At 46.1% G+C, this 17,100-nt stretch overlaps 1 protein-coding gene across 13 annotated transcripts in view; it reads left to right on the top strand.

Annotated features, from left to right (window-relative positions):
- The window catches only part of MICAL2 (microtubule associated monooxygenase, calponin and LIM domain containing 2), a 194,812-nt gene that overhangs the window by 58,977 nt on the left and 118,735 nt on the right, over positions 1 to 17,100 (top strand). For 8 of the 13 annotated variants that reach the window (XR_006386895.1, XM_044269544.1, XM_044269540.1 and 5 more), the window contains 8 exons: positions 1,714 to 1,840; positions 4,008 to 4,098; positions 4,309 to 4,456; positions 5,444 to 5,643; positions 6,006 to 6,118; positions 10,116 to 10,184; positions 13,346 to 13,495; positions 16,736 to 16,987. Coding sequence is in view for 12 of the 13 variants with exons in the window: in XM_044269544.1 (XP_044125479.1) it covers positions 1,714 to 1,840; positions 4,008 to 4,098; positions 4,309 to 4,456; positions 5,444 to 5,643; positions 6,006 to 6,118; positions 10,116 to 10,184; positions 13,346 to 13,495; positions 16,736 to 16,987 (1,150 nt within the window). In the remaining variant the exon portion in view is untranslated. Of the gene's footprint in view, positions 1 to 1,713; positions 1,841 to 4,007; positions 4,099 to 4,308; positions 4,457 to 5,443; positions 5,644 to 6,005; positions 6,119 to 10,115; positions 10,185 to 13,345; positions 13,496 to 15,491; positions 15,962 to 16,725; positions 16,988 to 17,100 lie in introns of those variants that run through there. The other 5 variants (XM_044269546.1, XM_044269548.1, XM_044269553.1 and 2 more) reach the window with 3 other exon arrangements.

Consider the following 17,100-nt stretch of genomic DNA (forward strand, 5'->3'; position numbering starts at 1 on the left):
ACGGATCGCTGCCTTCTCTCTCTCCGCCATATAGACAGAGGGTGTATTCTTCCATCATAACGGTGCCTGCTCCTGCAGAGCTTGCAATCTAATATACTTGTATAGGGATTTAAAGTGCCACCATGTGAGGAAGAGATGCAAACATAGGAAGCACATGCAAAATGAATGCCGATGGTGATGCCCTGTATTGGAACCCAATGTCCCGGAGCTTAAAGGCAGAGGTGCCCCACAGGACTACATTCTACAATAATCAATGCCCCAAATTTAAACAGGGTTCTCCAATTTTGCAAATCCCCTTTTGTGACAGAAGAACATTAGGGCTCATGTGGCCGGGCCCGTGCTGCGGACCGCAAATTGCAGTCTGCGATGCATGGGCACCAACCGTGGGCATGCGGATCATGGACCCATTCATTTGAATCCCTTGAATAGGTCCGCAGTCCGGGAGGTGCGGTGCGGAACGGAGGCACAGATCGGAAGCACTACTTAGTGCTTCCGTGGGCTTCTGATTTGTGCCTCCATTCCGTTCCGCTCCGCATCTCCCGGATTGCGGACCTATTCAAGTGAAAGGCCGCAATACTGTCACGGCCGGGCAACGACCGTGTGCATGAGCCCTTAAGCTGATCCCCAGCGATCTTTGCAGGAACCTAACAAGTGTTTGATTTCCCTGCGGCGCCACCACGGGACGGATGAGGCATTACACTTTTCTTATTGAAATCACATGAGCTTTCCATGTAGGGTAAAGACCTGGGGGGACCTCTGGAGCAAGAGACCCCCCTGATCTATGACATTGGAATTCCCTAATGGATTTTGTGAAATTGGGTTGTCTAACGCTACTTTCTCCGGCATTGTGATCCGGCTGCCGGTCCCAGCAGAGAATGTTAGGAATTGGCCGGACGCAAACCGCAGCGTGCAGCAGTTTCTGCCTGGCCAATTCTCTGCATATTTGCCAGATTGCGGTCAGATCTCCGCCGGACCCCATTATAGTTAATGGGGCCGCGGGCATTGCATCTGGCAGTGCCGGATCCGGAGAATTCTGGAAGGCTGTTCTCTGCCGGAATCCATGCAGCAGATTTGAAAGTAGTCTAAGCCAGGTGTTGATGGTGTGTTCCCATTCACTGACAGCAAGCAGAGCGCTTTAGTCACATAAAGTATGAAAGTGATTGTAGCAGTGGTGCTTGTATGTTAGAACATGATACCACACAGGCTGTTTTGTGACGGCGCAGTCTGCTGGGGTCCCACTCTAGGGGGACACGTTTTGGAGCCCCCTCCTCACTTGTTCGGGCCCTGTGAATAGACGTCAGGTAAGAATAGGGCCCCTGTAATGTTTTCAGCATTGCCCATGTTAAAATATAGACGTACTGAAGGCGCCTGTAGCTGATGTAATGGATGACATCATGGCATACGGTCTTCATCTCCTCTCCTTGTCCTTGTTTCGTTCCTGACTCACTTGTCTGTGGTCGGGAACTTTAAAATTAGATGTCAAGAATCAAAGCAGAAGAATGTGGATTTTAGGATCTTTCTGGTGAATGTTCTCAGAAGATTATACCCCGGGGATACACGTACAGCGATGAGCTCATGCAGTGTACGAGGGGCGGCATACTTAGCGTCTCATTCACAGCCTCAGCCCCCATTATCCTGACCACAGTCTGACGGCACCGCGGGGGGGTTGGGGGCTTCTGACTCCGGCTAACGTGTGTTCTTTTCTTGTATCAGGGAGAGTATCTACCGCCTACTACCTCAGACTAAACCCGAAAACATCAGCAAGAACTTTGACCAGTATACGATCGACCCCGCAACTCGATATCCCAACCTCAACTCCAACTGCGTCCGCACTCTGCAGGTTCGTGGCAGAAAGTGATAGAATAGCATGGAGGCCGAGGCATAGCCCTTCGATGTCCGTGGGTGCAGCGGCGGCTTCTCATATATATATAGTCAGAATTAAACATCTGAAAGTCGGTTTATAATATCTCACTTCTTCTGGGCTGAGAAAGGATCCCTTGGATATACAGGCCCAAAGCCTGGGGCTGCACTACTGAGAGATTCTGGTGACAGCATATCCCAGTATATATCAATTCAGAAATAGTGTAGGCGCAGGCAGGAGGTGGGGATTGATGGGGACTTGGATCCTACAAGGTCTCCAGCAATCCATCAGCCTGGGGCATGTAATCATCAGCATCTCTCAGTAGTGCAGCCTCAGGTATGTTTCTTCCAGTAGGTCTTCTTTTAGGGTTGTCTCATGTTTAGGACCAGCTTAAGATTTTCTCAGAACGGGTCCAGGCCCATGGCAATGTCTTCTCTGGAGGCACGAGGTGGAGAATACCTCAGTATGAAGAGACGCTGATGATTGATCCCCTCATTCTCAGTCATACCCTTTGCCTGTAGCTACTCTTCATCTGTTACTATGTATCAGCCTTGTATCCACGGTTACAGGAATATTGTGATTCTTTGTATCAGTTTTGTTTGCAGTTCATGTTGGGACCTTGTCCCGGTTCCAGTTGCTCCTCTTTGCCCTCGCTTTGTAACACGACCGCGCTGAGCAGAATCTGCTGATTGAGACGGTAACCAGGGACAGACGTCCCTCCGGGCAGAGGATTGCGTATACTCGGAGTGTAATCTGGGATACATAGCACCAGTCACCCGCCGGCCGCCTGCTGCTCCGCGCTGTATAAACGGCGCCGATGTGTGGGAACCGGTCTCCCTTTAAATTACATCAAATATTAGAACGTTCTGCAATTTTGTAATGTTTTTAGGACACCTGCTTGCTGTGTGAAAACAGAAACATTGTTGCGATTCATTGGCTGAAAAGTTGCCCTGACTTAGTCGCTCACACAGCTGCAGCGTGTCCGTATAAGTAAAGGCACGGTAAAGGACGACGATAACGTCTCGTAGACGACCAGGTTAGACCATCACCATCAGGGAGGGTTCTATCACTGGAGAGAAATTAGTGCTGCTACTGAGTGGTCACTTGCCCTGACACATTGTAACAAACCCTCAGCAGTGTGTACAGTACTTGCTTGGGGTTGTCTTTCAGCATTCACTGACAGCAAACAGATTTTATTCCTCATCTCAGACTCTGGTGGCAGTAGATCTGTTTTGTATCAGATCCCTCGGGATCCCCTTGACTTATAATCGGCCCATCGGGGTTGTGTGGTGAAATACTGCAGCAGGTACAAAGTGTGACCAGAGCCTTAGTGTGTATGAGTGATTCCATTCCACCTATAAAGGGGTCCTCCGCTTTGGACACTCCTTACTCGTTAGAAAAAGGTCTCTTGACAATAAGCAAATCGCAAAGCGTTTCCTACTGGGACCCCCCAGAAATGACTGTAATATGTGGGCACTCCTGTGGCCTCCCTGCAGCAGCGCCACCACAGGAGAAACAAAGGATTGCACAGTGTCCACTGTAATGCAGGACGGGTCCTCCAGAGCGAGAGACCATCTTTGTATCTACTCTGAGTTTTCTAAACTGGACAACCCCTTTAAGGGCATCTGTCAGCAGTTCTGTCCCCATGACACCGTCTGACCTGTGCCATGTGCTCCTGGCAGCTGAAGACATCCGTGTTGGTCCCATGTTCATATGTGCCCGCATTGATGTTTTAATATATGCAAATGAGCCTCTAGGAGCAATGGGGGTGTTACCATTGCACCTAGAGGCTCTGCTCTCTGCAACTGCCGCACCCTCTGCACTCTGACAGGTACAAGCAGTGTAAATGTGATCACACCTGATCCTGTCAATCAAAGTGCAGAGGGTGTGTCAGGTGCAGAGAGAGCAGAGCCTCTAGGTGTAATGGTAACGCCCCCGTTGCTCCTAGAGGCTCATTTGCATATAGTAAAACCTCGGGCACATATGAACACAGGACCAACACGGATCTCTTCAGCTGCCAGGAGCACATGGCACAGGTCAGCCGGGTAAGAGGGACAGAACTGCTGACAGATGCCCTTTAAGGTAAGGTGCCCATAAGATAGTGTTATATACTGATACATTTAACCAAATCCGCGTTTTCTTGCAGGTGAAGCACTTATACTTCACTGGGGAGTTACATGGATGTCCTCTGGAGAGAGCCAGCTCCATCAGGAGATCAGTGGGGCTAAGCCGGCACGGTAGGTACAGGGCAAGTCTTAAAGGGCAAGTCCTCCTCCTTCTCCCAGGGTTGTCGGATAAAAGTCTGCTACTCTGGATACAGATGAGCGGAGCGTCACAACCTCATCATTTGCTTCATCGTCCCCACAGGGTTATACTAGGAGATACATTTGGGTGGATCTCCCCTTTAAATACTAAGTATATCATATCTTGTTCCATTGTTTCATCAGAATCTGATATTCGACCCAACAAGCTCCTAACCTGGTGTCAGAAGCAGACTGAAGGCTACAGGAACGTGAGCGTCACAGACCTCACCAGCTCCTGGAAGAGCGGCCTCGCGCTTTGTGCCATTATCCACCATTTCCGGCCAGATCTTATGTGAGTCGATCGCGGACAATCCCACTGATCTGTGACATTCCTTCACCTCGCGCCAACAGAAAGTCATTTGAAATATGTCTGAACAGTAAATTGTAGGCATCTTAAAGAGCACCTGTCAGCAGCATCATCCCTATTACACCAGGAATACTCCCTGTAGGATTGATCCTGCTGAATAAAATGATACCTATTCTTTATGCAAATTCAGGCTTCAGTGCACTTAGGGTGGAGCCTAGCCCCTTGGTGCACCTTAGCTCCCCAGATTTCCAGTGCTGGCCCCACCCCTCAGTGCACTGAAGCTCTTTTTTGGAGGATGAACACCACAACTGATTTCACAAGACCGGTATCATTTTAATCAGGATCAACCCTACCAGGAAATGCCTGGTTTGATGGAGTTGATCCTGCTGACTGGTGCTCTTTAAACTCTTCCCAACCTTTGCCGTTCATGTACAGCGGACGTCAGGTCTTTAAAGACTATGAGCACAGCGGGCGCCATAGCCACCTGATTTCTGCTAATGCCTGTGATCAGCGCTAACGCCGATCACAGACATCTAACCCCCTCAGATCCCATGGCATCTCGCAGGCTTTTTCCCAGGAGCGCTGCGCTTCCAGGGCCTGAACGGCTTCCACGAGCTGAGATGCGGGAAGCTGTACATTTGCCCCTTGACCATTGGACCACCAATTGTTTGCATGGTGGTTAAGTCTGAAATCTACTGAATGGTGCCAGTCAGGGGATTAAAGGGGAAATCTGTCATGTGACTCCCTCTCAGCTCTTCTGATTGGCTGAGCGGGCTCACAGAGGGACGGGGCTCAGGAGACCACGCGTCTTCCGGCCCCCTACGAGGACGCGCGCACATGTTGTTGTAGAATTTGTTAGGAATCTTTCTCCCCCGTCCGTAACTCCCTCTCCATCTTTTCGTAAGCGAGCGGCGCCTTTGATGCCTTTAATGAGGCCGTTCTTCCTGTGATACTGTATCCTTTGTTCCTCAGTGACTTCCACTCTTTGAACGAGGACGACGCCGTCAGGAACAACCAGCTGGCGTTTGATATCGCGGAAAAAGAGTTTGGAATCTCGCCCATCACCACGGGGAGGGAGATGGCGTCCACCGAGGAGCCAGATAAGCTCAGCATGGTCCTGTACCTCTCCAAGTTCTATGAATTATTCAGGGGCGCCCCCCTGAGGCCCATCGGTGAGTGGCTGTAGCTTGTGAGATGATGTAAGAGCAGAGCCCTCCTGCAACTCCTCCTGGACACTAGACGATGAGTCCCAGCTCCCCGTCCCTTGCATTCATGCCGTATAGAAAGGAGATGGGTTCAGTGTATGGCCAGGAGGAAGCACTGGGGCCGTGACTGCAGAGCAGGGGCTTGGATATGAAATGACCCAGTCTCCATATACTATTACCTCTGCACCCCCCCATAATACACTGACCGATCAGTATCATTGACAGCCAGGCTTCTTCAATTGGACTGATTATTTTAATACCCCCCCCCCCCCCCCTGCAAGCGGAAGTAACAACATCTCAGCTATGTCCATACTCTCTTCTCTTTGCAGAATCCTCCCCCAAGGACAATGGGAAGAATGGAAAGGCGAACGCCTCCAAACCATCCAGTCTGCTCAGCAATAATTACCTCAATTTAACATTACCCAGGAAGAGAGTGCCAAAGGTGAGAACTGAGTGCAGCTCTGGAGTGTAATACAGGATGTAACTCAGGATCATCCTGTATTATACTCCAGGGCTGCACTCACTATTCTGCTGGTGCAGTCACTGTGTACATACATTACTTATCCTGTACTGATCCTGAGTTACATCCTGTATTATACTCCAGAGCTGTACTCACTATTCTGCTGGTGCAGTCACTGTGTACATACATTACTTATCCTGTACTGATCCTGAGTTACAGTACAGGATAAGTAATGTATGTACACAGTGAGTGCACCAGCAGAATAGTGAGTGCAGCTCTGGAGTATAATACTGGATGTAACTCAGGATCAGAACAGGATAAGTAATGTATGTACACAGTGACTGCACCAGCAGAATAGTGAGTGCAGGACTGGAGTATAATACAGGATGTAACTCAGGATCAGTACAGGATAAGTAATGTATGTACCCAGTGACTGCACCAGCAGAATAGTGAGTGCAGCTCTGGAGTATAATACAGGATGTAACTCAGGATCAGTACAGGATAAGTAATGTATGTACCCAGTGACTGCACCAGCAGAATAGTGAGTGCAGCTCTGGAGTATAATACAGGATGTAACTCAGGATCAGTACAGGATAAGTAATGTATGTACACAGTGACTGCACCAGCAGAATAGTGAGTGCAGCTCTGGAGTATAATACAGGATGTAACTCAGGATCAGTACAGGATCAGTACAGGATAAGTAATGTATGTACACAGTGACTGCACCAGCAGAATAGTGAGTGCAGCTCCGGAGTATAATACAGGATGTAACTCAGGATCAGTACAGGATAAGTAATGTATGTACACAGTGACTGCACCAGGAGAATAGTGAGTGCAGCTCTGGAGGATAATACAGGATGTAACTCAGGATCAGTACAGGATAAGTAATGTATGTACACAGTGACTCCACCAGCAGAATAGTGAGTGCAGCTCCGGAGTATAATACAGGATAAGTAATGTATGTACCCAGTGACTTCACCAGCAGAATAGTGAGTGCAGCTCTGGGGTATAATACAGGATGTAACTCAGGATCAGTACAGGATAAGTAATGTATGTACACCGTGACTGCACCAGCAGAATAGTGAGTGCAGCTCTGGAGTATAATACAGGATGTAACTCAGGATCAGTACAGGATAAGTAATGTATGTACACAGTGACTGCACCAGCAGAATAGTGAGTGCAGCTCCGGAGTATAATACAGGATAAGTAATGTATGTACACCGTGAGTTTTCATACTGATGATACTGTAGTTGCATAAATGACTTTGCTCCGTTCCGTGGGGTTTCTGCTGTGTTCCTGTGTCTGGTTAAGGCCTCTGCTGGAATCAGACATTAGAATCGCTGACATGGGGAACATGGACCATTTGGTAATCATTTCCTCCAGTAGCCTGGACCTGAGTGATGGAGGATGTGACCCCTTCATCATCCTCTTCTGCTTTACAAGGTGCAGCTGCTGCAGAATCCTCCCTGGAGCCGCTGATACTTTGTGATTTATGAGAATATAATGGAATCCTCCATAAATAAACTGTAGGATTGGCGGAAATCTCTCACTGAAAGACACATTAGACGAGCGTCTGCTCCACTTCTCCTGACGGTCCGGGGATCAGACGCTGCCTCTCGCCCCCTCCATCTCGCACCTTACACTAATTCGAGGAGATAAGTCTGTGGCCCCCTAATTGTGATATTACCCCAAATTGCCATAGAAACAAAACACAGGAAACGCCAGAACCTCCGACTCGATGATGTCATCTAATTGCCCTGACAAATGGATTTGACTTTACCTCCTGAAGTTAATTATTCGGGACGTGGACTGAGACGTTTAAGCCTTTTATACTTCAATCCCAGAAAATAACCCGACTCTGCTGTATCTCCCACCCCCGGAATTATACAAAGTGAAATCGATCACAAAACACTTATCTCATGCATGAAGTGTACGCTGTGCGACTGTCAAATCCTTCCCCTCACCGCCGATGTGCTGCCATGTAAGAAGCACGCGTGCATGCCTCCCCCTGATGTGGGCCATATGGCAGGCGCCCCCACTGCCGCATTATGTGAGGAGAGTGGGGGGCACAAAGGATCAGGAATAGCAGAGTATGAGCGTGGGGGGGTCTCATACTGCACCCTGCACATCGACCCAGAGGCTCTCATAGGGGGGTACTTTCACACTCGCGGCAGAGGATTTCAGCAGGCCGTTCCCTCGCCGGCAACTCGGACGCAAGCGGATGGCATTTGTCATGCAGATGCGGATCCGTCTGACAAATGCATTGAAATAACGGATCCATCTCTCCGGTGTCATCCGGAAAAACGGAGCCGGTATTTTATTTTTTTTCTAAGATTTAAAGGTCTGCGCATGCAAGGACCGGAAGAACGGATCCGTCAATGCGCCAATTTTAATTCCGGATCTGGCACTAATACATTTCAATGGAAATTAATGCCGGATCCAGCATTCCAGTAAGTGTTCAGGATTTTTTGCCGGAGAGAAAAATGCAGCATGCTGCGGTCAAAAAACGTAAAAGGGACTGAACTGAAGACGTCCTGATGCATCCTGAACGGATCGCTCTCCATTCAGAATGCATGGGGATAAAACTGGTCAGTTTTTTTCCGGTACTGAGCCCCTAGGACGGAACTCAATACTGTAAAAGAAAAACGCTAGCGTAAACGTACCCTAACGCCAGGGTTTCTGCATTTTTCTTAGTGCATGAAATACTATTCCCTCAGAGGCATCCAGGAAAACACGTATACATAGCATCCTTTGAGTCCATTTAATGTCCTGTATTATGCGCGTTTACAATCGTGGCTCTGGAACAAGCGAACGCCCATTTTCGCGCGTTCCCGCTGAAGTCTATGTACGGGAACGCACGACAAGACGCCCCAAAGAAGCTCCTGTACTTCTTGGGGCGTCGGGCGTTTTACAGCGCGATTGTCTGCGCTGTAAAATGCTCAGGTGAGAACCATTCCCATAGGGAATCATTGGTTCTTGCCTGTTGAGCGTTTTACAGCGCGTAGGAGCGCGCTGTAAAACGCTCAGGTCTGAACCCAGGATCGGGCGTGTTGAAATCCTGCAGCCCAGTGCTTCTTTAACCCAAGTTCTTACTCCCCCCACGCACATGAAATAGTTGGCAGCTCTTGCCAATGTCATTGGGTTTGGCCAACGCTTCTCGAACATCTACGGACACTAAGTCTTTGAGTCGCCCTTTTCTGTTTAGTTGTTGGCTAGCAAACACCATGGCTGCCCGCTCCTGGCCTCAAGGGTAGTCACCCAGGAATTTCTGTAGCCTGGACCAGGGATGCTCAACCTGTGGCCCTCCAGCTGTTGTAAAACTACAACTCCCACCATGCCCTTCTGTAGGCCGATAGCTGAGAATGATGGGAGTTGTAGTTTTGCAACAGCTGGAGGGCCGCAGGTTGAGCATGCCTGCCCTAGACTAGTTGTCTGATGATGCAGCCCCTTCTTTCTAGCGACTCTCTGGACGATTCTCTCTTCAGTCCTGATGGTTTGTGACATTGTACCAGCCCAGACGATTATCTAGATAGGATGCAATTCAGACAAACACTTTCAAATATCCTTTGCATTATAACGCCCCATCTCTGCTTGCTGTTACTGAATAGGAAGCTCACACAGAGCTAATCTCTTGTTACAATGTATCACTGTGGAGTCCAAGCTGATTGTATGGATTGGGTGCGATTGTAGCAACTATCTGCTGAGAGAAGTAGTAGATTTGTGTAGGTGTTTAGCCTATGGATGTCAGTAAGAATGTTTGCATTCACTGACAGCAAGCAGAGAGCTTCAAACTAGCAATAAATAGATACAAGAAGTATATAACTTGTTGCTGATCCTGCATCATGCTATCTGACCTCTGTGCATGTTCTACTTGGCGCTGGATAGGTCGAGGGTCCGGCTCTGAAGTTTGCGTCTGCGTTAACTTCAGACGCGACCTCTGGCGCCTGTGCACTAACTGTCTGCGCTTGCCTACATCCAGGGAGAAAATAAATCTGAGGAGAACGATGTGAACAAGAGGAGGAGGAGGACGATGCAGCTCTTTGATGAGGTTGGTTCTGCTGACTGTACACAGATTCAGTATTGGAGCAGTATTATAGTGTCGCCCCGATACTTCGTACTCGCTGCTCGCCGCGGCCGGTAACCCGAGAGCAGTTGTCATACCGGAGCATAGAGCGCAGCAAGGATCCAGCAGATCTCCAGGGTTTTATAATGTTCATTTTAGGACATTCCTGCCATGTAATATAATGTTACCATACATAGAGAATAGTCTCAATAAAGCCAGTCATATATCGCGTATCCCACTGTCATTGGCATTCAGGAGTCAAAAAAGAAAGTCCCCAAAAAAGATACAAAGAGACAACTAGGACATAACTGCACATAATGTACTAAATGGGAATGTTTGATAAGAGCATCTGTCAGCAGTTTTATCCGTATGACACCGGCTGACCTGTGCCATGTGCTTCTGGCAGCTGAAGGCATCTGTGCTGGTCCCATGTTCATATGTGTCCACATTGCTGAGAAAAATGATGCTTTAATATATGCAAATAAGCCTCTAGGAGCAATGGGGGCGTTGCCATTACACCTGGAGGCTCTGCTCTCTCTGCCACGCCTTCTGCACTTTGATTGAGGGAATTAGGTATGATCACCTTTTTACCGCCTGGTCCCGACAGTGGCGCAGAGAGAGCAGAGCCTCTAGGTGTAATGGTAATGCCCCCGTTGCTCCTAGAGGCTCATTTGCATATAGTGAAACCTCATTTTCTGAGCAATGCGGGCACATATGAACACCGGACCAACACGGATGTCTTCAGCTGCCAGGAGCACATGGCACAGGTCAGCCGGAGTCATACGGACAGAACTGCTGACAGATGCCTTTTAAGAGACAGAAAGAATTCTTTAAGAACTATCCTGAACGATAAAAGCCTTCTTCATGCGATATATATATTTAGTATCCTTCTAAGATTAAGTGTCCTCCCCCTTGTTAAACATTTCTGTTCATTTCTATTATCAGAACACAATTAGGACTCGACATAAGACACAGTCGAGGAATTTCAAGCCCTTATAGGAATGTCCTCATAATATAAACATATGACACATAGCACAGCGACCCAGAGCCAGAGACTATAGAGCGTGAAAACCAGACCTGAGATAACGATGACAGATCGGTCTGACTTACCAGGGCGGTCATAACAGTCTGTGCAGAAATAATCACCTATAACAGCTGGTAAACCCGGAAACCTATGGAACCACAACTCGCAGCACATCTGATAGCTGAATTTTAGACAGTGCTTCAAGCTGCCAAGTCAGGATCACATGTTCTGGAATGCCGCTATTATACTAAACTACTATAATACTGCCTCCTATGTACAAGAATATAACTACTATAATACTGCCTCCTATGTACAGGAATATAACTACTATAATACTGCCTCCTATGTACAGGAATATAACTACTATAATACTGCCTCCTATGTACAAGAATATAACTACTATAATACTGCTCCTATGTACAAGAATATAACTACTATAATACTGCCTCCTATGTACAAGAATATAACTACTATAATACTGCTCCTATGTACAAGAATATAACTACTATAATACTGCCTCCTATGTACAAGAATATAACTACTATAATACTGCTCCTATGTACAAGAATATAACTACTATAATACTGCCTCCTATGTACAAGAATATAACTACTATAATACTGCTCCTATGTACAAGAATATAACTACTATAATACTGCCTGCTATGTACAGGAATATAACTACTATAATACTGCCTCCTATGTACAGGAATATAACTACTATAATACTGCCTCCTATGTACAAGAATATAACTACTATAATACTGCCTCCTATGTACAAGAATATAACTACTATAATACTGCCTCCTATGTACAAGAATATAACTACTATAATACTGCCTCCTATGTACAGGGATATAACTACTATAATACTGCCTCCTATGTACAAGAATATAACTACTATAATACTGCTCCTATGTACAGGGATATAACAACTATAATACTGCTCCTATGTACAAGAATATAACTACTATAATACTGCTCCTATGTACAAGAATATAACTACTATAATACTGCCTCCTATGTACAAGAATATAACTGCTATAATACTGCTCCTATGTACAAGAATATAACTACTATAATACTGCCTCCTATGTACAGGAATATAACTACTATAATACTGCTCCTATGTACAAGAATATAACTGCTATAATACTGCCTCCTATGTACAAGAATATAACTGCTATAATACTGCCTCCTATGTACAGGAATATAACTACTATAATACTGCTCCTATGTACAAGGATATAACTACTATAATACTGCTCCTATGTACAAGAATATAACTACTATAATACTGCTCCTATGTACAAGAATATAACTACTATAATACTGCTCTTATGTACAGGAATATAACTACTATAATACTGCCTCCTATGTACAGGAATATAACTACTATAATACTGCCTCCTATGTACAGGAATATAACTACTATAATACTGCTCCTATGTACAAGGATATAACTACTATAATACTGCTCCTATGTACAAGAATATAACTACTATAATACTGCTCCTATGTACAAGAATATAACTACTATAATACTGCTCTTATGTACAGGAATATAACTACTATAATACTGCTCCTATGTACAAGAATATAACTACTATAATACTGCTCCTATGTACAAGAATATAACTACTATAATACTGCTCCTATGTACAAGAATATAACTACTATAATACTGCCTCCTATATACAAGAATATAACTACTATAATACTGCCTCCTATGTACAAGAATATAACTACTATAATACTGCTCCTATGTACAAGAATATAACTACTATAATACTGCCCTGTATGTACTCGGGTATGGGAGATCAGATTGTACAGGATACCTGTCAGATAAGAGTGGGGTTGCACTTTACATCTTTGTAGAGCGTCTCTGCAGTTTCTGTCTGGAGACGTCTGAGATCTTCTCGCGCTGCTCCAGTCATTGGGATTTCCTCCAAGTTAGATATTAGTTGCTGGAATCTGTGGTATGTGCTCCGAGGCTGGTGACGGCCCGTATGTCTCTCTCCATTTTCATTCTTTGACTGGAGAGGTAAATTTCTGGGGTGATTAAACAGGTAAAAGGTTCCGCAGACGCCAAAAAGTCGCCTTTCACACTTATTGTTTTTCAGTCGGGGAACTTTTCAAGTGAAAGCATCAATTCTGTCACGGAGTGCAGCGACACGAAGGAGGTGATTAATCAGAATAAAGTCAAGTCCATGGCTACTCAGCTCCTGGCCAAGTTCGAGGAAAATGCGCCAAATTCATCATTACGGAGACAGGTAAATTGGCGCATGTATAATAAGCTTATTACATGGGTCGCTCTCCGGCGCCTGCGAGGTCAAGACTTCAAAACGTTATATAATAATCCAGTCAACGTCTCGTTAATATCTCTGCTTTTCATAACCTAAAGGGGTCTCCAAAATAAAGCCTCCTCACTGCACGCATGACTGTTACTTCTGTTTCAATTCTCTGTCTTTTTCATTATCTGCGCTTGCTGTTAAGTGAATAGGGACTTCTTTTTTTATATCGGATCAGTTCTAATACTTCTCACATCTGAGGGTTTCTTACAATTGTAACCAGTCTGCCCAGTCCTCTGCAATGTAAACATCCTGGACTCCAGACTGATGCATCTTCCCTGCACTGATACATTGTAGCAAACTATCAGAGATTTCTCAAAGCATCCTTTTTAGACTGTATGCGACCAGCAAATCCTCAGATGTGATTAGTTTGTTTCTGAACGTTAAAAAAATCCCATTCACTGACAGCAAGAGTAAACCTTGAAAATGGCGAGGAACTGAGACGTAAAGTCCATTATTGTATATGTGACCTTTGCAGTGATGTTGGAGTATTACCAGGAGACACCTGTTTTATCCTTATCTTAGGGTGGCGCCACTTCCGTCCCTGACATGTGATTGATGGGTGTCACGCCCCCCACCCGTGATGTCAGCACAAGGAAGAAATATTCATATCCACAGTGTATAGGTAACACATCTCTTAGGCTCCATTCACACGTCCGCAAAGTGTTTTGTAGATCCGCGGATCCGTAAAACATGGACAGCGGCAATGTGCGTTCCGTATTTTGCGGACCGCACATTGCCGGCACTAATAGAATATGCCTGTTCGCAATTGCGGACAAGAAAAGGACCTGTTCTATTTTTTTCAGGAACGGAAGTGCGGACCCGGAAGTGTGCCCCATAGAAATTAATGGGTCCGCAATTCCGTTCCACAAAATGCGGAACGAAATTGCGGACGTGTGAATGGAGCCTTAGGGTACTTTCACACTAGCGTTTTTGTTTTCTGCATTGAGTTCCGTCCTAGGGGTCAGATCAGTTTTATCCTAATGCATTCTGAATGGCGAGCGATCCGTTCAGGACGCATCAGTTCAGTCCCTCTTAAGTTGTTTGGCCGGAGAAAATACCGCAGCGTGCTTGTTTTCTCTCCGGCCAAAAATACTGATCACTTGCCGGATCCGGCATTACTTTACATTGAAGCGTATTAGTGCCGCCATTAAAAGTTCCAGCAAAACGGATCCGGCTTTCCGGTCTGCCTTTAAAAATGCAAAACAATTAATACCGGATGACACAGGAGAGACGGATCCGGTATTGCAATGCATTTGTCAGATGGATTCGCATCCGGATCAGTCTCATAAATGCATCCGTTTGCGTCTGGATTGCCGGATCCAGCAGGCGGTTCCGGCGACGAAACTGCCTGCTGGAATCCTCTGCCGCAAGTGTGAAAGTACCCTAAAAGAGATTTTCCCAAATGAGATGCTCTTCCCTGCAGAGTGACCACGCAGGGGTGCCGCTTCTCTATAGATAGTGGGGGCCACAGCGGTCCATCGATGAGCAGTCTCCTACGTCACGTCCTACGTCAGCGCGCCATCATCCTTTACAGGAAACTACACATAAATAATCGAAACTTTGTTGCAATTGTACGAGTAGTAATTGTATTGTTTCTGGAATAGCTCCTAACGTTACATTGCAGCACCGCATGGAGTATTTTCACTATAGTTTACCTGGTCTCAGGTGCTGCAGCTTTGGATGTAATTGGAGTATAAAGCCAATGTCCTGTCCATGTGTGCAGCAATGTCCATTACCACGAGGTGTGAATAGTATTTTGTTCATTTTTCCCTTCTCATCTTCTTCCAGAGATGTTTCTAATCCCCATCTGATCCCTCATCGCCCCCTCCCCCGCTCCTCCTGACAACTCCGCTAATCTCTGCCTCTCTTCTCTGCTGTCATTTCTTTATCATTCATCTGTTTTGAAACAAAAAAGGTTTTACCCCCTCCTGATACCTCCGCACCAGAGCTCACACCCTGCGACCTGCCTCCTGTTAACCCTCGCTTTGCTAAACCTCCGGAACCAACCCCTTGCGTTACTCAGGCTGATCCCAGAAAGCAGGTATGATGTAAGTGAGGCGACTGACGTTTAGAGGCAACTGCAGAACTCCAGAACAGGGGTCTGTACACTGTGACCACCCCCAGCTCTTAAACTACAACTCCCAACATGCCGATAAGTTACCTATGGCTGAGCAAGTGCCCACATCTCATAGCTTAAATCTGCATCAATTCTGTTTGAGGTCCTTTATTATACTTTAGTCACATCCAGAGCTGCATTCACAGTTCTGCAGGATCCTGGTGGAAACTGACTGCAGTTTATCAAAATTTGAGGATGAAGCCAAAGAGTTTAGCTCTAAATATGTCAATATTTTTGACGTTCCCACAAAACTCTACCAGACTATTCCGCTTTGTATGTGACTTCGGTAGAAGTAAAGCGTTTACTCAGTTACTCAACAACTACACTTAAAATTGTATAAATCAAAATTTTGACACCTTTCTCATACATGTGCTTCAATTTCTCATTGTTTTTAAAAATTTCTGCTTTCTGTCAGTGAATGAGAACATTTTTATTTGTATCCAGTTGCTGACAACACTTCACAACTCTAGTTCAGCTTGCACAGCTTTGCGTTTGTTACACTGTATTAGTGTGTTGCTCTAATACTGATACATTGTATCAAACATAGAAGTGAACTATGGATCTTTCCATGTCGCCAAGCAGTGAAACCCGACTCGTGCATGCGATGATTAGACACCATGTACAAAGAGCTTCTCCCTCATGTCCCCAGTCTGTAATCATTAGACAACACATTCTGTGCTCCCGCAGAAGCTTGGGCGCCATCAGACAACCTTGGCCAGCTGATCGCAGCGGTCATTGGGGATTAGATTTTTTTTTATGATCACCATTTCATCTCGGCTGCACCAGCACTTTATGGCTAAGGTGCCCAATATTGGCTCATTAGACAAACATGCGCCCTCTGGCAACTTAAACATGTTATACAACTATACAATAGAAATCTCTACATAATTGTCCTTATGGCCAAGTCGGTGATGAGCCACATAGTGTCGCTCTGCTGCAGATCACGGACTGTAAAGATCTCATTTGAAGCCAATGCGTGGGTGTAATGCATGAGATCTGGTGTACACCGAGGAACCCTTCTTTTCATTTGCAGTCTTTCCCAGTTTCAGGCAGTGGCTAGATCCCAGCAGCTGGCCCGACATCTGCCAACCTTGCCTGCCACAGCGGCTGTGACCAGAGAGACAGCCAGGCCTGCCCCAGCTGCTGTGACCAGAGAGACGCACTCTAGAGAAGAGACCGCCAGCCCTCCCAGTCCTGCTGAAAGCGAAGACTCTCTCACCACTTCCTATCCTTCCATTCTTGCTCTGTCTGGAATCTTAGAGCGTCTGCAGCACATTGAGGAGAGGGCTCAGCAGGTGACCTGGCCACCCTCAATTCTAAATAACCCAGCATGACTTTTCATATAGCATGCAATAATAATTTCACATACAGTACAGACCAAAAGTTTGGACGCACCTTCTCAGTCAAA

The sequence above is a fragment of the Bufo gargarizans genome, chromosome 10, assembly GCF_014858855.1.
Source record: "Bufo gargarizans isolate SCDJY-AF-19 chromosome 10, ASM1485885v1, whole genome shotgun sequence".
In the NCBI taxonomy this organism is placed as follows: Eukaryota; Metazoa; Chordata; class Amphibia; order Anura; family Bufonidae; genus Bufo; species Bufo gargarizans.